General features: G+C 39.1%; 2 protein-coding genes, 1 long non-coding RNA gene and 1 pseudogene across 5 annotated transcripts; all 4 read left to right on the top strand.

Moving 5' to 3' along the window:
- The window catches only part of LOC126830689 (tubulin alpha-2/alpha-4 chain-like), a 55,657-nt pseudogene extending 52,128 nt beyond the window's left edge, over positions 1–3,529 (top strand).
- A 4,046-nt stretch (positions 3,530–7,575) lies between these two features.
- Positions 7,576–8,931, top strand: LOC126830682 (tubulin alpha-2/alpha-4 chain-like). The gene has a single exon (XM_050561097.2). It carries the CDS (start codon positions 7,618–7,620, stop codon positions 8,929–8,931), a length of 1,314 nt encoding a protein of 437 aa, XP_050417054.1. The 5' UTR covers positions 7,576–7,617.
- Positions 8,932–12,521: 3,590 nt separating this feature from the next.
- LOC126830691 (tubulin alpha-2/alpha-4 chain-like) lies at positions 12,522–13,874 on the top strand. Its single transcript, XM_050561104.2, has one exon. It carries the CDS (start codon positions 12,561–12,563, stop codon positions 13,872–13,874), a length of 1,314 nt encoding a protein of 437 aa, XP_050417061.1. The 5' UTR covers positions 12,522–12,560.
- Positions 13,875–16,518: 2,644 nt separating this feature from the next.
- LOC126829653 (uncharacterized) lies at positions 16,519–20,124 on the top strand. 3 transcript variants are annotated; one of them, XR_007683485.1, is made up of 5 exons: positions 16,519–16,542; positions 16,876–16,980; positions 18,180–18,417; positions 19,074–19,141; positions 20,026–20,124. It is a non-coding gene; the product is annotated as an uncharacterized LOC126829653 (long non-coding RNA). The 3 variants fall into 3 exon arrangements; XR_007683484.1 differs by lacking the exon at positions 16,519–16,542 and adding an exon at positions 16,751–16,768; XR_007683483.1 differs by lacking the exon at positions 16,519–16,542 and having other exon boundaries at positions 16,857–16,980.
- Positions 20,125–21,824: the final 1,700 nt, after the last annotated feature.

Raw genomic sequence — 21,824 nt, 5'->3', positions numbered from 1 at the left:
ATTCGGAGCTCAAGGGGAACATACCCATGGCCTCCTCGGCTTAGAGGCTAGGGTGAACACATATAGCGCGAGCCTTATGTAGAACTAACTAGCAGTATGTGGCTCTTGCCACGTTTAAGCCGTTAGGTCTGAGTTAGAAAGGATATTAAATTCAGACCATGGATATTTTAATAAATCCTAAAGTATCTCTAATCCTAAAGTATCTCAAACTTTGTAGTTTGTTGTATTTGTTATATAAACTTAGTAAGAACATAAACGGTGTTCCAGAGTCAGTTAGTTGAAGATTGAAATAATTGATCACAACGTGAAGTCGAAGAAACGCCTAGACGAAAGTGTCACATTTAATTCCTTTTTAGTGCCGTGACGAAGGATAGTCACGACGTAACTATCCCCATAGTGTCACACAAGTTGGCTATCCTTATTACGACTTCCAACTGTCAATTTCCTGTGCAAGCCAATGTGTACGCGGGACCTTGGTTTTCGTCCCACCCGAACGACTAGACACTGTTTCGTGCCAGACCCTCTTATCTTTTATGTGATTCAAAACGTTAAAATATAATACTTGTACCCGTGTTTAAATTGGAGTGTTAAGTGTCAAGAATATTTTCTTGAACCAAAAGACTAAACTATGTTTTATAAAGTTGTGTCTTGTAGGTCATTTAGGGGCAGGAGCCACGGTGGCTAGGTGGTTAAGACGCTGGCTCGCTAGCCTGGAGGTTGGGTGTTCGATCTCTGCATTGGCCGAGAAAGTTCATCTGGACGTGGTTTCCGACGTGGTTTCCCCTTGTCAGTGGAGCAGAACAGTAGGACGTTAAACCCCATTTTATTTCATTTCATTTAGGGGCAGAAATTATTCTTATTTCATTTGTTATAAATATGGTTTAGATGTACGATTTGTGACAAGTTAATAGGTACATTACTATTATTTGATAATCTACATTGTAGGTGTATTATGATATAGATTTAATTACAGTGGTTGATACTAATCTCTAATTGACCAGTGTGTGTTACTAATCTGTTGTTGACCAGTGTTTGTATGTATGTAACTAAGATTAGTTGTTACTATAGACATATTAGAGTATATATAAACTTTTAACTACTGTGTTTAAATCATTATTATTATAACTTGTCTACTGACTACATCAGTTATAGCAAGTTTCCTTATTTATTTATTAATTACTGATCTTTTATTCGACAATATGGTAAGTGCATTTTATACTGATTTATATAATTCTATGAAACAAATCTGAATTGGAACTTGAAGTACAAACTGAAATTAATTGGGGTTTATTTTTCTACACCAATAAAGATTGGTATATACCGGCCATATAGTGTACTATGAGGGAAATGTTGCCATCACAGTTGCCATCACAGTTGCCCTACGGCCTAATGTTATTTCGAATTCCAATTGTCAAGGTTCTTTTATGTGCTAGCCAACGCCTACACGGGAGCTCAGTTTTGTCCCGCGGACAACTAGACGTTGGTATATCATTCCTACACCTTAGACAATGGGGAATCACCCCAGAAAATCACGAAGAATCGTCTAGGCCAAGAGCCAATTCGTGTAGCGAGAACTAACATGTGCATTGTTTCAATGGCATTTAGTCATTAAACTGGAATATATAGGTTACAATTCTATGGAATACAATTACTGCTTATTACTGAGCGACGTTTTGACTAGGCTTCTCTAGTCATTATTAGTCAAAACGTTGCTCTGTAATAAGCAGTAATTGTATTCCTTAGAATTGTGAACTAACATATGGTTGAGTTTTATTTCAAAAATTCCCTTGCGTGCAGGGGTCTTAAGCAGTGGGAGGAAACCAGAGGACCCGGAGAAAACCCATGAGGTTGGACAGGCAACCCTATTCCTTGTCACGTACAGCCGGGGAATCGAAACCACACCAGTTGCCTCAATGATAGACCTTATGATACAACGCACACGCGCTAACCACCCCCCCCCCCCCTCGCAATTCCTGTAGCGCTTAATAGACATTCCACAGGTTTCTGTGACTTCGAAATTTAAAGAGATTCTTATTCATTTTGTCTCATTCTAAACATATGTTGTTGTTGTTTTTTATTTATGATAAAATCCTATTGACCTATATTAAATCATTTTGTTCTTTTCGTACAATTCTAGACAATTTGTCAATTATTTATATCGTGTGTTTTTCAGCGTGAATGTATCTCTGTTCATATCGGCCAGGCTGGTGTACAGATGGGCAATGCCTGTTGGGAGTTGTACTGTTTGGAACATGGTATCCAGCCTGATGGTCAGATGCCTTCAGATAAAACTATTGGAGGTGGAGACGATTCCTTCAACACATTCTTCAGTGAGACGGGAGCTGGTAAACATGTACCAAGAGCTGTTTTTGTTGACTTGGAACCAACGGTTGTAGATGAAGTAAGAACTGGTACCTATCGTCAACTCTTCCATCCTGAACAACTCATCACCGGTAAAGAAGATGCTGCCAATAACTATGCTCGAGGTCACTACACCGTGGGTAAAGAAATCATTGATTTGGTTCTCGACAGAATCAGGAAATTGGCTGATCAATGTACTGGTCTTCAAGGATTCCTCATCTTCCACAGTTTTGGTGGTGGAACCGGTTCTGGCTTCTCATCTCTTCTCATGGAAAGATTGAGTGTCGACTATGGCAAGAAATCCAAGTTAGAGTTCGCCATTTATCCAGCACCACAAATTTCCACTGCTGTGGTTGAACCCTACAACTCTATTCTGACAACTCACACCACTTTGGAACATTCTGACTGCGCTTTTATGGTTGATAATGAAGCTATTTATGACATCTGTCGCCGTAACTTGGATATTGAACGTCCAACTTACACCAACTTGAATCGTTTAATTGGCCAGATCGTCAGCTCCATCACCGCCTCTCTACGATTTGATGGTGCCCTTAATGTTGATCTTACTGAGTTCCAGACCAACTTGGTTCCCTATCCACGTATCCATTTCCCTCTAGCTACGTATGCTCCAGTTATCTCTGCTGAGAAGGCTTACCATGAACAACTTACCGTAGCTGAAATCACAAACGCCTGTTTTGAACCTGCCAACCAGATGGTAAAATGCGATCCTCGTCATGGCAAGTACATGTCTTGCTGTATGTTGTACCGAGGAGATGTTGTTCCCAAAGATGTCAATGCTGCCATCGCCACCATCAAGACCAAGAGAACCATCCAATTTGTTGACTGGTGTCCAACTGGTTTTAAAGTCGGTATCAACTACCAACCACCAACCGTTGTACCAGGAGGTGATTTAGCCAAGGTACAGAGAGCTGTTTGTATGTTGAGTAACACTACTGCTATTGCCGAAGCTTGGGCTCGTCTAGATCATAAATTTGATCTGATGTACGCTAAGAGAGCTTTCGTCCACTGGTATGTTGGTGAAGGTATGGAAGAAGGTGAATTCTCTGAAGCTAGAGAAGATTTGGCTGCTCTAGAGAAAGATTATGAAGAAGTTGGTGTTGATTCTGTTGAAGGTGAAGGAGAAGAAGAAGGAGGTGAAGAATATTAAATACAAATATTTTCATGTAATAAAAGTAATTTCGTTTGATATCTGTATTTCTTCTTTGATTGGCATTTAGTAATTGAACATATTAACACAAGGTACAATTTTATGGATACACAATTACTGAGTTTGATACTAAGCGACGTTTCGACGAGGATACTCTCGTCTCTATCAAGCAAATGATACAAATGTGTGAATTGTGGGCAAATATATATACAGAATATGCAACAAAGATAATAATCAAATGCTTAACGCCTTTGTTTCTGCATCTGTATTTGTTTTTTCTTAGTTAACTGGGTTATGGGGATGTATTGTCAATGTTGTTTTGTGGAATGTCCTACTTTTCTGCACCGGTTGGTCCAGTGAAACGGGTTTAAACCATACAGTGTGCTATGAGGCATAGCCCACTTTTATTTCGCGTTCGTTTACGTTCACGCCAATATGTACACGGCACCTCAGTCTATCGTCACACAAGAACGACTAGACACTGTCCTTGTCAGACCCCCCCCCCCCGTCCCGCACCATTGTCAAGGGCAAACCACGCCGGGAAATATCGAGGAACTTTCTTGGCCAACATTGGGATCGAACCCGAAACCTACAAGTAAGCGAGACATCATCTTACTCACCAAGTCACAGCGGCTCCCCGAATACAATAGCCTGGAATTAAAATGCGATGCTGAACGTGCACCGAATGAGGGCTCGGGGAATATCCATCATATTTTCAAATATGAGTTAGTATCCCTCTGTTCTTGGGGGGTTCTTGGTGTTTCATTTTAATACCGCCACATCAGGTAACTTGTCACTACCATAAGGTTTGTTATTGAATCAAAGGCCGTGATTTGGATCCCAGGCTTTTCCGTCATTTTTATACGCCCACGTTGAAATGTGGTCGTATATTGTTGTCGCCCCCGTCCGTCCGTCGGTCTGTCCGTCGGTCCGGCGTCCACAAGCTCTATAGACTAAAGTTAATATCCGATTGACTTTAAATTTATACACAGTGTTTAGGGTCATAAGACGAAGAAGCCTATTGATTTTCAGTTATGGCCCTTGATCACTTCAAAAAATCTTGTGGACGCTCTAGAGGTCAAAGTTAATATTCGATTGACTTTAAATTTATACACAGTGTTTAAGGTCATGAGACAAAGAAGCCTATTGATTTTCAGCGATTTCTTATATGGCCCTTGATCACTTTGAAAAATCTTGTGGACGCTCTTGAGGCTAAAGTTAATATCCGATTGACTTTAAATGTATACACAAGGTTTAAGGTCATAAGAGGAAGAATCCTATTGATTTTCAGCGATTTCATATTATTACTGCTAGAGTTATGGCCCTTGATCACTTTGAAAAATCATGTGGACGCTCTAGCGGCTTAAGTTAATATCCGATTGGCTTTAAATTGATACACAGTGTTTAAGGTCATGAGACGAAGAAGTCTATTGATTTTCAGCGATTTCTGATAATTTTTGCCAGAGTTATGGCCCTTGATCACTTTGGGAATTCTTGTGGACGCTCTAGAGGCTAAAGTTAATATCCGATTGACTTTAAATTTATATACAGTGTTGAAGACCATGAGACGAAGAAGCCTAGTGATTTTCAGTGATTTCCGATTGACTTTAAATTTATACACAGTGTTTAAGATCTTGAGACGAACAAGGATAATGATTTTCAAGAATCTTTATGACTTGAACAGCTAAATCCATGATGTTAAAAGTTTTGTATACTAAACGTTAGCATGGGGCAGAACTTTATAAAAACCAAACAAATTCTAATGGTTTTCTGATAATTACCTAATGAGTTGTTACTCTTAATCAGATTTTAATGTATTATAAATGTTTCATTACCGAAAAAAGTAAAAATATGTGACAACTCGTTGACTGCCCGTCCGATATAGCTGCTATGGGCGTATATTTCGTTGCCTGGCAACCTATCTTTTATTAAAAGTAACATTTTTTTAAAATTAAAAATGAACCATTCTTATTTAATTGCCATTGATGGAAACATTGTGTCAATATAAAGGGCTTTGCAATAGTTGAATTTCTGTCAAAAATTGATGTATCACTACCACGTAATGTAATCAGGTTCAGTAAAAGTGAAATCTATAGCCAAGAATTGTATTTATTTATTTGTGCACGTAAGAAAGGATTGGGTGATAAATAAAATCTCCTACTCGTCTTTTTTGATATCAAATCCTATTCAAATGAAGTAAAATGGGGGTTTAACGTCCTACTGTTCTGCCCACACTGGGCTAATGAAGACGGACAAACGCTTGGACAGCGTCCAAGTGTAATACGATAGGGTTTATTTTAGTACTAAGAAAGGTGTTCTGTTTAATATAGATGATGTGTGACGAAAACTAGGGTAATGAAGTAGCTTGCATTATTTTACTACTATCTTTGACTAACCTTCCGACAGTTATGTCAGTACCCATTGCTGAAAGTAGGGTACTATAGTCCAGTCGTCTCGTCCACGGATTAATGCAGTTGACGTAAAACGGTGCTTATACTAAACCAAAAATGGTAATTGTCCCGCCCTAATAGATGACTGGGTTGATTTACCTTCAGATATCATGATGGAACCGTAGGGAAGACATTATTCGGAGCTCAAGGGGAACATACCCATAGCCTCCTCGGCTTAGAGGCTAGGGTGAACACATCATGCTAGCGCGAGCCTTATGTAGAACTAACTAGCAGTATGTGGCTCTTGCCACGTTTAAGCCGTTAGGTCTGAGTTAGAAAGGATATTAAATTCAGACCATGGATATTTTAATAAATCCTAAAGTATCTCTAATATATGTTGTAGTTTTCCTGGATTTAACTTTGTAGTTTGCTGTAGTGTTATATAACATGTAAGAACATAAACGGTGTTCCAGAGTCAGTAAGTTGAAGATTAATATAATTGATCACAACGTGGCAGACCCTCTTATCTTTTATGTGATTCAAAACGTTAAAATATAATACTTGTACCCGTGTTTAAATTGGAGTGTTAAGTGTCAAGAATATTTTCTGGAACCAAAAGACTAAACTATGTTTTATACAGTTGTGTCTTGTAGGTCATTTAGGGGCAGGAGCCACGGTGGCTAGGTGGTTAAGACGCTGGCTCGCTAGCCTGGAGGTTTGGTGTTCGATCCCTGCATTGGCCGAGAAAGTTCATATGGACGTGGTTTCCGACGTGGTTTCCCCTTGTCAGTGGTGCAGAATTGAGGGCCTGACAAGGACAGCTGTCTAGTCCTTCGGATGAGACGAAAAACCCGAGGTCCCGTGTATACATTGGAATGCACGTAAAAGATCCCTTGGCAGTTGGAATTCGATATAAGAGTAGGCGATAGTGCCGCTGCCCGGGCAAAATTTCCCTCATAGCACACTGTATGGCGTATGCCCGTCTTCATTAGCCCAGTATAGGAGCAGAACAGTAGGACGTTAAACCCCATTTCTTTTCATTTCATTTAGAGGAAGAAATTATTCTTATTTCATTTGTTATAAATATGGTTTAGATGTACGATTTGTGACAAGTTAATAAGTACATTACTATTATTTGATAATCTAGGTGTATTATGATATAGATTTAATTACAGTGGTTGATACTAATCTCTAATTGACCAGTGTGTGTTACTAATCTGTTGTTGACCAGTGTTTGTATGTATGTAACTAAGATTAGTTGTTACTATAGACATATTAGAGTATATATAAACTTTTCACTACTGTGTTTAAATCATTATTATTATAACTTGTCTACTGACTACATCAGTTATAGCAAGCTTTATTTATTTATTTATTTATTTGTTACTGATCTTTTATTCGACAATATGGTAAGTGCATTTTATACTGATTTGTATAATTCTATGAAACAAATCTGAATTGGAACTTGAAGTACAAACTGAAATTAATTTGGGTTTAACCTCTTATTTTTCTACACCAATAAAGATTGGTATATACCGGCCATATAGTGTGCTATGAGGGAAATGTTGCCACCACAGTTGCCCTATAGTAAAACATTTTGTTCTTTTCGTACAATACTAGATAGTTTCTCAATTATTTATATCGTTTGTTTTTCAGCGTGAATGTATCTCTGTTCATATCGGCCAGGCTGGTGTCCAGATGGGCAATGCCTGTTGGGAGTTGTACTGTTTGGAACATGGTATCCAGCCTGATGGTCAGATGCCTTCAGATAAAACTATTGGAGGTGGAGACGATTCCTTCAACACATTCTTCAGTGAGACGGGAGCTGGTAAACATGTACCAAGAGCTGTTTTTGTTGACTTGGAACCAACGGTTGTAGATGAAGTAAGAACTGGTACCTATCGTCAACTCTTCCATCCTGAACAACTCATCACCGGTAAAGAAGATGCTGCCAATAACTATGCTCGAGGTCACTACACCGTGGGTAAAGAAATCATTGATTTGGTTCTCGACAGAATCAGGAAATTGGCTGATCAATGTACTGGTCTTCAAGGATTCCTCATCTTCCACAGTTTTGGTGGTGGAACCGGTTCTGGTTTCTCATCTCTTCTCATGGAAAGATTGAGTGTCGACTATGGCAAGAAATCCAAGTTAGAGTTCGCCATTTATCCAGCACCACAAATTTCCACTGCTGTGGTTGAACCCTACAACTCTATTCTGACAACTCACACCACTTTGGAACATTCTGACTGCGCTTTTATGGTTGATAATGAAGCTATTTATGACATCTGTCGCCGTAACTTGGATATTGAACGTCCAACTTACACCAACTTGAATCGTTTAATTGGCCAGATCGTCAGCTCCATCACCGCCTCTCTACGATTTGATGGTGCCCTTAATGTTGATCTTACTGAGTTCCAGACCAACTTGGTTCCCTATCCACGTATCCATTTCCCCCTAGCTACGTATGCTCCAGTTATCTCTGCTGAGAAGGCTTACCATGAACAACTTACCGTAGCTGAAATCACAAACGCCTGTTTTGAACCTGCCAACCAGATGGTAAAATGCGATCCTCGTCATGGCAAGTACATGTCTTGCTGTATGTTGTACCGAGGAGATGTTGTTCCCAAAGATGTCAATGCTGCCATCGCCACCATCAAGACCAAGAGAACCATCCAATTTGTTGACTGGTGTCCAACTGGTTTTAAAGTCGGTATCAACTACCAACCACCAACCGTTGTACCAGGAGGTGATTTAGCCAAGGTACAGAGAGCTGTTTGTATGTTGAGTAACACTACTGCTATTGCCGAAGCTTGGGCTCGTCTAGATCATAAATTTGATCTGATGTACGCTAAGAGAGCTTTCGTCCACTGGTATGTTGGTGAAGGTATGGAAGAAGGTGAATTCTCTGAAGCTAGAGAAGATTTGGCTGCTCTAGAGAAAGATTATGAAGAAGTTGGTGTTGATTCTGTTGAAGGTGAAGGAGAAGAAGAAGGAGGTGAAGAATATTAAATAGAATATTTTCATGTAATAAAAGTAATTTCGTTTGATATCTGTATTTCTTCTTTGATTGGCATTTAGTAATTGAACATATTAACACAAGGTACAATTTTGTGGATACACAATTACTGAGTTTGATACTAAGCGACGTTTCGACGAGGATACTCTCGTCTCTATCAAGCAAATGATACAAATGTGTGAATTGTGGGCAAATATATATACAGAATATGCAACAAAGATAATAATGAAATGCTTAACGCCTTTGTTTCTGCATCTGTATTTGTTTCTCTTAGTTAATTGGGTTATGGGGATGTATTGTCAATGTTGTTTTGTGGAATGTCCTACTTTTCTGCACCGGTTGGTCCAGTGAAACGGGTTTAAACCATAGAGTGTGCTATGAGGCATAGCCTACTTTTATTTCGCGTTCGTTTACGTTCACGCCAATATGTACACGGCACCTCAGTCTATCGTCACACAAGAACGACTAGACACTGTCTATTGATTTTCAGCGATTTTCGATAATTACTGCCGGAGTTATGGCCCTTGATCACTTCAAAAAATCTTGTGGACGCTCTAGAGGTCAAAGTTAATATTCGATTGACTTTAAATTTATACACAGTGTTTAAGGTCATGAGACAAAGAAGCCTATTGATTTTCAGCGATTTCTTATATGGCCCTTGATCACTTTGAAAAATCTTGTGGACGCTCTTGAGGCTAAAGTTAATATCCGATTGACTTTAAATGTATACACAGTGTTTAAGGTCATAAGACGAAGAAGCCTATTGATTTTCAGCGATTTCCGATTATTACTGCTAGAGTTATGGCCCTTGATCACTTTGAAAAATCATGTGGACGCTCTAGCGGCTTAAGTTAATATCCGATTGGCTTTAAATTGATACACAGTGTTTAAGGTCATGAGACGAAGAAGTCTATTGATTTTCAGCGATTTCTGATAATTTTTGCCAGAGTTATGGCCCTTGATCACTTTGGGAATTCTTGTGGACGCTCTAGAGGCTAAAGTTAATATCCGATTGACTTTAAATGTATACACAGTGTTTAAGGTCATAAGAGGAAGAAGCCTATTGATTTTCAGCGATTTCCGATTATTACTGCTAGAGTTATGGCCCTTGATCACTTTGAAAAATCTTGTGGACGCTCTAGCGGCTAAAGTTAATATCCGATTGACTTTAAATTTATACACAGTGTTTAAGATCTTGAGACGAACAAGCATAATGATTTTCAAGAATCTTTATGACTTGAACAGCTAAATCCATGATGTTAAAAGTTTTGTATACTAAACGTTAGCATGGGGCAGAACTTTATAAAAACCAAACAAATTCTAATGGTTTTCTGATAATTACTTAATGAGTTGTTACTCTTAATCAGATTTTAATGTATTATAAATGTTTCATTACCGAAAAAAGTAAAAATATGTGACAACTCGTTGACTGCACGGACGATATAGCTGCTATGGGCGTATATTTCGTTGCCTGGCAACCTATCTTTTATTAAAAGTAACATTTTTTTAAAATTAAAAATGAACCATTCTTATTTAATTGCCATTGATGGAAACATTGGGTCAATATAAAGGGCTTTGCAATAGTTGAATTTCTGTCAAAAATTGATGTATCACTACCACGTAATGTAATCAGGTTCAGTAAAAGTGAAATCTATAGCCAAGAATTGTATTTATTTATTTGTGCACGTAAGAAAGGATTGGGTGATAAATAAAATCTCCTACTCGTCTTTTTTGATATCAAATCCTATTCAAATGAAGTAAAATGGGGGTTTAACGTCCTACTGTTCTGCCCACACTGGGCTAATGAAGACGGACAAACGCTTGGACAGCGTCCAAGTGTAATACGATAGGGTTTATTTTAGTACTAAGAAAGGTGTTCTGTTTAATATAGATGATGTGTGACGAAAACTAGGGTAATGAAGTAGCTTCCATTATTTTACTACTATCTTTGACTAACCTTCCGACAGTTATGTCAGTACCCATTGCTGAAAGTAGGGTATAATAGTCCAGTCGTCTCGTCCACGGATTAATGCAGTTGACGTAAAACGGTGCTTATACGAAACCAAAAATGGTAAATGTCCCGCCCTAATAGATGACTGGTTTGATTTACCTTCAGATATCATGATGAGACCGTAGGGAAGACATTATTCGGAGCTCAAGGGGAACATACCCATAGCCTCCTCGGCTAGCGCGAGCCTTATGTAGAACGAACTAGCAGTATGTGGCTCTTGCCACGTTTAAGCCGTTAGGTCTGAGTTAGAAAGGATATTAAATTCAGACCATGGATATTTTAATAAATCCTAAAGTATCTCTAATATATGTTGTAGTTTTCCTGGATTTAACTTTGTAGTTTGCTGTAGTGTTATATAACATGTAAGAACATAAACGGTGTTCCAGAGTCAGTTAGTTGAAGATTGAAATAATTGATCACAACGTGCCAGACCCTCTTATCTTTTATGTGATTCAAAACGTTAAAATATAATACTTGTACCCGTGTTTAAATTGGAGTGTTAAGTGTCAAGAATATTTTCTGGAACCAAAAAACTAAACTTTGTTTTATAAAGTTGTGTCTTGTAGGTCATTTAGGGGCAGGAGCCACGGTGGCTAGGTGGTTAAGACGCTGGCTCGCTAGCCTGGAGGTTTGGTGTTCGATCCCTGCATTGGCCGAGAAAGTTCATCTGGACGTGGTTTCCGACGTGGTTTCCCCTTGTCAGTGGTGCAGAATTGAGGGCCTGACAAGGACAGCTGTCTAGTCCTTCGGACGAGACGAAAAACCCGAGGTCCCGTGCATACATTGGAATGCACGTAAAAGATCCCTTGGCAGTTGGAACTCGATATAAGAGTAGGCGATAGTGCCGCTGCCCGGGCAAAATTTCCCTCATAGCACACTGTATGGCGTATGCCCGTCTTCATTAGCCCAGTATAGGAGCAGAACAGTAGGACGTTAAACCCCATTTCTTTTCATTTCATTTAGAGGAAGAAATTATTCTTATTTCATTTGTTATAAATATGGTTTAGATGTACGATTTGTGACAAGTTAATAAGTACATTACTATTATTTGATAATCTAGGTGTATTATGATATAGATTTAATTACAGTGGTTGATACTAATCTCTAATTGACCAGTGTGTGTTACTAATCTGTTGTTGACCAGTGTTTGTATGTATGTAACTAAGATTAGTTGTTACTATAGACAAATTAGAGTATATATAAACTTTTAACTACTGTGTTTAAATCATTATTATTATAACTTGTCTACTGACTACATCAGTTATAGCAAGCTTTATTTATTTATTTATTTATTTGTTACTGATCTTTTATTCGACAATATGGTAAGTGCATTTTATACTGATTTGTATAATTCTATGAAACAAATCTGAATTGGAACTTGAAGTACAAACTGAAATTAATTTGGGTTTAACCGCTTATTTTTCTACACCAATAAAGATTGGTATATACCGGCCATATAGTGTACTATGAGGGAAATGTTGCCACCACAGTTGCTCTATAGTAAAACATTTTGTTCTTTTCGTACAATACTAGATAGTTTCTCAATTATTTATATCGTTTGTTTTTCAGCGTGAGTGTATCTCTGTTCATATCGGCCAGGCTGGTGTCCAGATGGGCAATGCCTGTTGGGAGTTATACTGTTTGGAACATGGTATCCAGCCTGATGGTCAGATGCCTTCAGATAAAACTATTGGAGGTGGAGACGATTCCTTCAACACATTCTTCAGTGAGACGGGAGCTGGTAAACATGTACCAAGAGCTGTTTTTGTTGACTTGGAACCAACGGTTGTAGATGAAGTAAGAACTGGTACCTATCGTCAACTCTTCCATCCTGAACAACTCATCACTGGTAAAGAAGATGCTGCCAATAACTATGCTCGAGGTCACTACACCGTGGGTAAAGAAATCATTGATTTGGTTCTCGACAGAATCAGGAAATTGGCTGATCAATGTACTGGTCTTCAAGGATTCCTCATCTTCCACAGTTTTGGTGGTGGAACCGGTTCTGGTTTCTCATCTCTTCTCATGGAAAGATTGAGTGTCGACTATGGCAAGAAATCCAAGTTAGAGTTCGCCATTTATCCAGCACCACAAATTTCCACTGCTGTGGTTGAACCCTACAACTCTATTCTGACAACTCACACCACTTTGGAACATTCTGACTGCGCTTTTATGGTTGATAATGAAGCTATTTATGACATCTGTCGCCGTAACTTGGATATTGAACGTCCAACTTACACCAACTTGAATCGTTTAATTGGCCAGATCGTCAGCTCCATCACCGCCTCTCTACGATTTGATGGTGCCCTTAATGTTGATCTTACTGAGTTCCAGACCAACTTGGTTCCCTACCCACGTATCCATTTCCCCCTTGCTACCTATGCTCCAGTTATCTCTGCTGAGAAAGCCTACCATGAACAACTTACCGTGGCTGAAATCACAAACGCCTGTTTTGAACCTGCCAACCAGATGGTAAAATGCGATCCTCGTCATGGCAAGTACATGTCTTGCTGTATGTTGTACCGAGGAGATGTTGTTCCCAAAGATGTCAATGCTGCCATTGCCACCATCAAGACCAAGAGAACCATCCAATTTGTTGACTGGTGTCCAACTGGTTTTAAAGTCGGTATCAACTACCAACCACCAACTGTTGTACCAGGAGGGGATTTAGCAAAGGTACAGAGAGCTGTTTGTATGTTGAGTAACACTACGGCTATTGCCGAAGCTTGGGCTCGTCTAGATCATAAATTTGATCTGATGTACGCTAAGAGAGCTTTCGTCCACTGGTATGTTGGTGAAGGTATGGAAGAAGGTGAATTCTCTGAAGCTAGAGAGGATTTGGCTGCTCTAGAGAAAGATTATGAAGAAGTTGGTGTTGATTCTGTTGAAGGTGAAGGAGAAGAAGAAGGAGGTGAAGAATATTAAATAAAATATTTTCATGTAATAAAAGTAATTTCGTTTGATATCTGTATTTGTTTCTCTTAGTTAACTGGGTTATGGGAATGTATTGTCAATGGTGTTTGTGGAACGTCCTACTTTTCTGCACCGATTGGTCCAGTGAAACGGGTTTAAACCATACAGTGTGCTATGAGGCATAGCCTACTTTTATTTCGCGTTCGCCTACGTTCACGCTAATATGTACACGGCACCTCAGTCTATCATCACACCAGAACGACTAGACACTGTCCTTGTCAGATCACCCCCCCCCCCCCCCGTCCTGCACCATTGGCAAGGGCAAACCACGCCGGAAAATATCGAGGAACTTTCTTGGGATCGAATCCGAAACCTACAAGTTAGCGAGCCATCATCTTACTCACCAAGTCACAGCGGCTCCCCGAATGCAATAGCCAGGAATTAAAATGCGATGTTGAATGTGCACCGAATGAGGGCTCAGGGAATAACCATAATATTTTCAAATATAAGTTAGAAACCCTCTGCTCTTGGGGGGTCTTGGTGTTTCATTTTAATACCAACACATCAGGTAACTTGTGTCACTACCATAAGGGTTGTTATTGAATCAATCAAAGGCCGTGATTTGGATCCCAGACTTTTCCGTGATAAGAAATACGGCCGCCGGGGTTGGTTTTCTCTCATTGACAAAGAATAGCAACATGTCGAATGTTGTCTAATAGAAACTAAATAGATATCAAACTCATTGTTTTTCTCAGGGTGCCTCGTTTATTTTACCACTGCCTCTCTATATCTAGAGTTAGATATACCACTGTTTCTATGTATCCAAATTTAGATAATCACTGTGTGTATGTGTATCCAGAGTTAAATATACTACTACCTCTGTATCCAAATTTAGATACAGTACTGTTTCCCCGTATCCAGAGTTAGAGGGTCCCCTGTCTCTCCGTATCCAGATTCAGAGGTTCCACTGTCCCCCCGTATCCAGAATTAGAGGTACCACTGCCCCCCCCCCCCCGTGTCCAGAGTTAGAGGTACCATTGTCTCCCCGTATTCAGATTTAGATACATCACAGATTCGCTGTACCCCCAGTTATACACGACTGTATCAAAATTTAGATGTACCACTATCTCTCTGTATCCAAATTTAGATTTCTCTTTTTTTATCTTCTCGTGAAAATCTCGTCTCTCTGTTTTGATGTTGTTTTGTCAATTAATACAATAATATTTTTTTTTATAAAATACAATATTCAGTGATATATTGATAACTCACAAATATTGAGTATGTTGTATATTGTTATTAGACAAACGAAATAAATATCATAAAATTGAATTAAATGGGGTTCAACACAAAACGTTTGCCAGGAAAACATCGTTTCTACCTATGCGTCGAATTACAACTAACAAGGGTTCTTTTATATATACGGACGGACCGCAGTTTATCGTCCCGCCGGATCAACTAGACACACTGGTCCCTGATCCGTGAGAGTCTTACCGCTGATTACTGCCGCCCCTAAGATATTAAAAGATATATTTCTGTCATATTGAAAAAACCCCACACAAATTACATGACAATGCAAAATATCGACTGCAAATGTTAAATTAATAATTTGAAGCACTTACAAAATTCTCAAATTTCAGTTGTTGCTGTACAGAATACGACGAATTCATGTGAAAATCACACACATTTAGTATTGTTTGATAGATGGAAAGTAGCATATTTAGGTAAACATCACACTTGTAACACAAAGTACAAGGTATTCACATCCTAAAATAGTTTTAAAATCATCTCAGCAGTTAGTAGGTTAATCTGTATGCATTGAGTTCTAGTTTAACAGTTTAAAATCAACTCGGTAGCTAATAGATTAATCTGCATTCAATGAGTACTAGTTTAGCATATCTTTCAAATCAACTTATATGTAAACTTTTTATGTTTATTTCCCCTTCACCTCTCCATTTGATCGAAAAGCCCAATTTGCTCAAATATGAGCTTGTTTACACAATTTTAGGGGGCCCCCTTTGAATATTTCTGGTGTGACGCCCTACAAGAAGTGCCCCCACCCCCCGGGCATATGCCCCGCCCCCCTCAGCCCCAACCCTATGTGAAAACCCGAACTCACTATTGAACGTAGAACGAAGATATGGTAGACATTGTCGAAATCCACCTAATATCTCAGCTTTTGCCATGTGAATAAATTTAAGCCAGAAAAAAAACCTGCATCACACAGCTTTGACTGTTACATATTGCTTCTTTAATGACATAATACAAAAACACATTACACTGACAAAGGAAATGAAAATTAAACATTAATGGATTTTTGTAAGTGCCAACCACTCAGTTCAGTAGTCAAAAATATTTACTTTCTTTCCCTGGGGGGTGGGGGCGAATGGTTAGCGCGTACGCGTTGTATCATAAGGTCTGTCATTGAGTCAGCTGCTGTGGTTTCGATTCTCCAGTTGTACATGACACGGTGTAGGGTGGCCTGTCCAGCCTCGTGGGTTTTTTCAGTTTCTCCGCCCCCCCCCCCCATTGCTAAAAACCCCTACGCGCAGGCGAATTATAGAAATAAAATTGAACCTTGTGTTAGTCCCAAAATTACCAAGTTTTTGTCCAGTGGACGTTACTCTCTCTCTCTCTCTCTCTCTCTCTCTCTCTCCATGTTGGGTGTTGTTGTTAGAATCATGTACGTAATTACAACATTCGCCTCGATTGTAACACTTACTTCAAATCTGTTAGTCATGGGCTTGTTCGTATCCTGTTTCTACTACAAAATGGCGAATTTTGGGTGTTGTTGTTGTTTGAATCATGTACATATTTACAATATTTCCCTCGGCTATAACACTTAAATTAACACTTTAGACATTGCATTGCCAAATTTCGAGTTCGTATCCTGTTTCTATCACAAAAAGGTGAATTTAAAAATAAAACTACAATCTGTTACACATAAAACCTTTCATACATTTTCAAAACAAACAAGAAATCTGTCATATGTTGTTTTTTTTTATAATTAAAACAGTAATCATTTAACAAGTCCTGATCTATATAAGATCATCATAAATCGTCCACTTTACAAGCAGTTTCCTTATCGTACAAAGAGGATAGAAGCTATCGACATATTAAGGTAAGCTAATATTATATATTCTTTATTCTGATTTGTTGATTCTGAGCCGAGGTGGGTTCGATCCCGGTGCTGAATGAGACTATTCGCCAGGATTTTCCAGCGTGTTTCCCATTTTCAGTGGTTAGGACTATAACACGAGGTCCCGGGTACATGATAATATATTGGAATTGGAATCCGAAATAAGAGTGGGCTGTAGTGTCGCGGTCATGGCAAGATTCCCCTCATAGCACACTGTATGGCGTAGACCCGTCTTCATTAGCCCAATCGGTGCAGAAAATTTGGTCACTATCTCATTGCGAGTACTGGTCTTGAGCTGCGGAGGAAAACCGGAGGATCCGCATAAAACCCATGAGGTGGACGAGCGACCCTACTCCTTGTTACAACGTTAAACCAATCGCCCACCCATTGCCCACTTCTGGTTACAAGGTTAATTATAACGCTTGGCTTTGAAAGCAGAGATAGTGTTTAACTTCCATTCGACACAATTTCGGGACTAATACATGGTACATATTTCGTATTTTAATAATTCGCTTGAACGCATGGTTCTTGAACAGTGGACGGGGGTGGGGCGGAGAGAGTTCATAAGGTTTGGCAAACGACCTTACTCCTTTTCACATACAGCCATGGGATCGAAACCACGCCACTTGACTCAATGACAAACCTTATTATGTAAAGTCCATGCGTTTGATCCCTCGACCACTCATACTTCCTATTCTATTATGTGTAATCATCGCAGCGTGCTTTTTTCTAAATTAAATTTATCTTGGACAATGCTCGCGTTTCAAACTCGCAATAGACTCATGACTCGACTTCCTTTGTTTCTTCTTGAGAAGAGGTTTGCTCGCTAACCTGGAGGTGCCGTTGTTCGATACCGGTGTTGACCGAGAAAGTTCATCGGGATATTTTGGCGTGGTTTACCCTTGGCAGTGGTACAGGACAGAGGGCCTGGCAAGGGGCAGCGTAATCTATAGTCGTTTGAATGGGACGAAAAACGAAGGTTCCGTGAACACATTGTCGTGCTCTTAAAAGAAAGCTTGAAATTCGATATAAGAGTATGCCGTAGCGCCGCTTTCCGGGCACTATTGCCCTTATAACACACTCTGTGGTGCAATGTATGCTCGTCTTATTAGCCTAGACCGAGCAGGACAGTAGGACGTTAAACCCCATTTCATTTTCATTTCTTTTGTTTCATTTCCCAGATGAAGTTAGTATTTGCCTTATTAGTAGTTGTTGTAGCAGCTCTGATGGTACCTACTGAGAGCTGGCGTGGGCGGCGGGTATGGAGACGATACGTTAAGCCAGCGGTTATCTCTTCGGCTATAAGCAGTGTTGTTGGTCGATCGGCCGACGTTGATCTGATTGACTTGGCCGCTTCACTAGAATTGGACCCCCAGTCTCCGGAATTTGCAGCCGTAGTTCAAGCACTGGACACAGATGGTAAGCCATTGGTTACGACTGTAGAGCGTTATCTGGTCCTCTGGATAGAGCAATCATACTGCTGTCTCGTGAATACCCATACGTTCCAGTAGAAAAAAATCCTATAAAAAAATTAATTTAATATTTTTTTACTTTAATAAGATATTAAATATTTTTTTTATTAATCATGTTTTGTGTCATATAAGGAATATTTTAAATTTATTTCTACATCGTAAGAATAAGAGCATCTAGGTGATCTTCGAAATATTTAATTTAAGCAATTGTTTTAATAAACACAACTTTCTGAATATAATAACCTCCCTATATGTCTATATATTTATTGGTGATAATTGAGATGTCAAGCTTAGTATACTTTCTGAAAATATCAATTAATGCCGTACGTGCCAGGTGCTTAATATTCCAATATTCTATAACAGAATTCCTTGAAAACCATGTCAATATATCCTAGAGTAGACGCGGGGCTGAATTAGTTTGTATGTGAGGTGAGGGTAGTGTAGTGTAGATATAATGTTTAAAAACATAAAAAAAAGAGTCAGAGGATGATGTAAAGGCATAAAATATGTTTAGTGGTTTTAAAAGTGGTGGTTTTAAAACATATTCCCGGTACCCCGCTGTTATGTTTGAACGTAACACTTTTCTGAACCCCTTTCTTACAGGAGACGGCAAAATCACAACTGACGAACTAGAAAAATTAAAGAGCTTGGAGGATTAACTAACAGATATGGTAAGTACCGATTAATTATCATTATGCTGATGAAATAAGGCCATACCAAGTTTAAGAGCATAACATAAATTGTTTTGGCCTAACCTCAGCTTGATTGTGTAAAATAAATTGATTGATATTCAGCTTCCAGAATAGGTCGGTCGGTCCTGGCGTTTAACGTCCACTTCCACCTCAGGTGATATCGTAGACGATCTTCCAGAATAAAGTCATATCATTTATAAACACGATAACCACATTGACTGTGTTTTATGGCCGGGTATCAGGTTCAAAAGCGATATAGAAATAATTATGATTAAATATTTGCGATATTATTCAAGTAATCTAGAAATACAGCAGAACAAAATCTAGTAAGCTGTCTTAATTTTTCGAATTAGAAGTGGTAACGGGAGATTCGAATTAGTAGGCATAGCCTGTCTCGTTCAGCCAACAGCAATGGGTTGGGTAGCTAATTTATACGCAGTCGTGTCAAACATCATTTTATTTACTCAAAAGTCATAGGCTTCTACCCATTTTCAAATATCTAGACATTGATCCAATTGGTTATGGTGGCAAACTGAATAAAACACAACAAAGAGCTCTTTTACCACTATGTGAGTGACGTGTAAATTCTAAACCGGTGATTTAGACTCAATTTAAAGCTACAACGTTGGTCGCTGCTAGGGTTTAGGATTACTAACTCTACCAATAAAACAGCTTAGATCTGAACATAGACGAGGCGATGACTACACCTTGCTCTCATTACTCAAGGTGATCCTGTAAACCCAATATTAATAATAATAAATCTCTAATGTTGAGTTAGCTCTTGAAACATTATGTTTCAGATCCCCAGTTAATGGCATTTAGACGTGTTTATAATATCATGTAATGTACATATTTTATTACAGACAAAAGCATCAAGATCGCATCACTGACAAAAACGTTAGAACACCAACCCATGGATCCATGGTATAACTATACGTATTCTAATAAATAATCAAGCAGTTTCTTAAAGTGTTACTTTATTTGGTTCGTCACAATGATTCAATAACATATTTTACCAAAGGGATTAGCGTACACTGCACCCCATCCACCCTTTAGCCTTCTCTACCATCTCCAAGACTTGATAGTATAGAGTCAATGTTGTGTACCGATGAAATCCCATAACCCGAGGTGGCTTAGTGACAAATGTGATGGCTAACTAAAACTGCGTTGACCGATAGAGTTCTCCAGATATGCCAGTCCGGTCTCTCCTAATTCGTTGACTGGCAAAAAATAGTGTCTAGCAGCTTGAACTAGCCGAAAACCCGAGATCCTGAAATTCAATGAAAAGTACGCACAAACACCGATGTCCGGAAAAATTTCCTCAAAACACATAGCATGGCGTATTCCCGTCTGCATATCTATAATGACGTGGACTGTAAACAGCTGCATAAGGCACTTTATATCTACTGGGATCAAATAGTGGCCTACTAGAAAATTAGTCAAATCATATATACGAATTCATCATCCCCCGTCTTTTCGTTAAACTAATAAAAAATGTATAACTTTTGATGGCTTAATCGAAACCAGGAAATTTTGCCCCGACAGCGGCGCTACAACCTGCACTTATATCGACTTCCAACTACCAGGGGTTCTTTTACGTACACGTCAATGTATACACGAGACTCCGGGTTTTCATCCCTTCTGAACGACTATATGTTGTCCCTTGCCAGGTCCTCTTTCTTGCACCGCTGACAACTTTCTCGGCTAACGTCTTACTTTCAGAGAAACCGTGGATCCTGTTATTCAGTACATGAGACCGATAACATCCACTTGGTTTCCTACCTTATGTAATGCCTCGAGTGTTAAGTCATCAATAGTATTGTGCAACTTTGATCGGGTCCAGGGTCATCTGAACACATAGGCGTAGATCTCCTAAGCTTTGCTGTTCATGGTGTTATTTTTTTTTAAATTTAAACACTGGTTTATCGACAATTTACATTTTTATTTATGGATGTGATTGTGAATGTTAGGGCCTCAGTGCACTGCTTTTCCCGTGGCCTATATTGTTGTTAATACGGCCCTGCCCAGCCGACTCATCCGATCGAAGCGGCATCTACGTGCATTAAAATTGCTACAGACAGACTATTAAATTCTCTCCCTGTTTATTTCAATGTTAAATCCACTATATTTATTATATTCGACGCCATATTGAACAGATTTGGTTTTAACAATTTCAGCGATTATCCATTCAACCACTCCAAATTTGCAAAAGACTATTGAATGTTGATTATATAGCCTAATGCCATACTAAAGTAAATGATCCAGCAAAACGTTATTTTAATGAAGTTTTTTATACGGATAGTATGAACACTAAATGCCAGAGATGACACGTCAGGAGCTTTTTGTGTAGGATCGGACGAAGTCTAGCTGTCGTCTGTGACGGCACAACGTGCATAGACTATAATCGTCCTTATCTGATCCGGAAATGAATTGTCAACTAAAGCCTCTCCAATGTATACGGACTGGTATATCCGGAAGGGATTATTAATAGCAGTATCGACTCATTATCCATGGCTACACTAACTGTAGTAAATTGTCCTTTCCGATTAGATATCTTCCCTTGTTACTTAAATATGTCACGATTCTTCTCACACTACCTCTGTTGTCGGGACTGACAGACTTGAATGCGGCGGCACTCGATTGTTATTACGACAATCGAGCA

Source organism: Patella vulgata, chromosome 8 (genome assembly GCF_932274485.2).
Source record: "Patella vulgata chromosome 8, xgPatVulg1.2, whole genome shotgun sequence".
Classification (NCBI taxonomy): Eukaryota; Metazoa; Mollusca; class Gastropoda; family Patellidae; genus Patella; species Patella vulgata.
This window is presented reverse-complemented; position numbering and strand designations above follow the sequence as displayed.

Excerpts from the sequence above, each read along its gene's own strand:
- LOC126830682 (XM_050561097.2), top strand. The coding sequence starts at position 7,618 with ATGGGCAATGCCTGTTGGGAGTTGTACTGTTTGGAACATGGTATCCAG.
- LOC126830691 (XM_050561104.2), top strand. The coding sequence starts at position 12,561 with ATGGGCAATGCCTGTTGGGAGTTATACTGTTTGGAACATGGTATCCAG.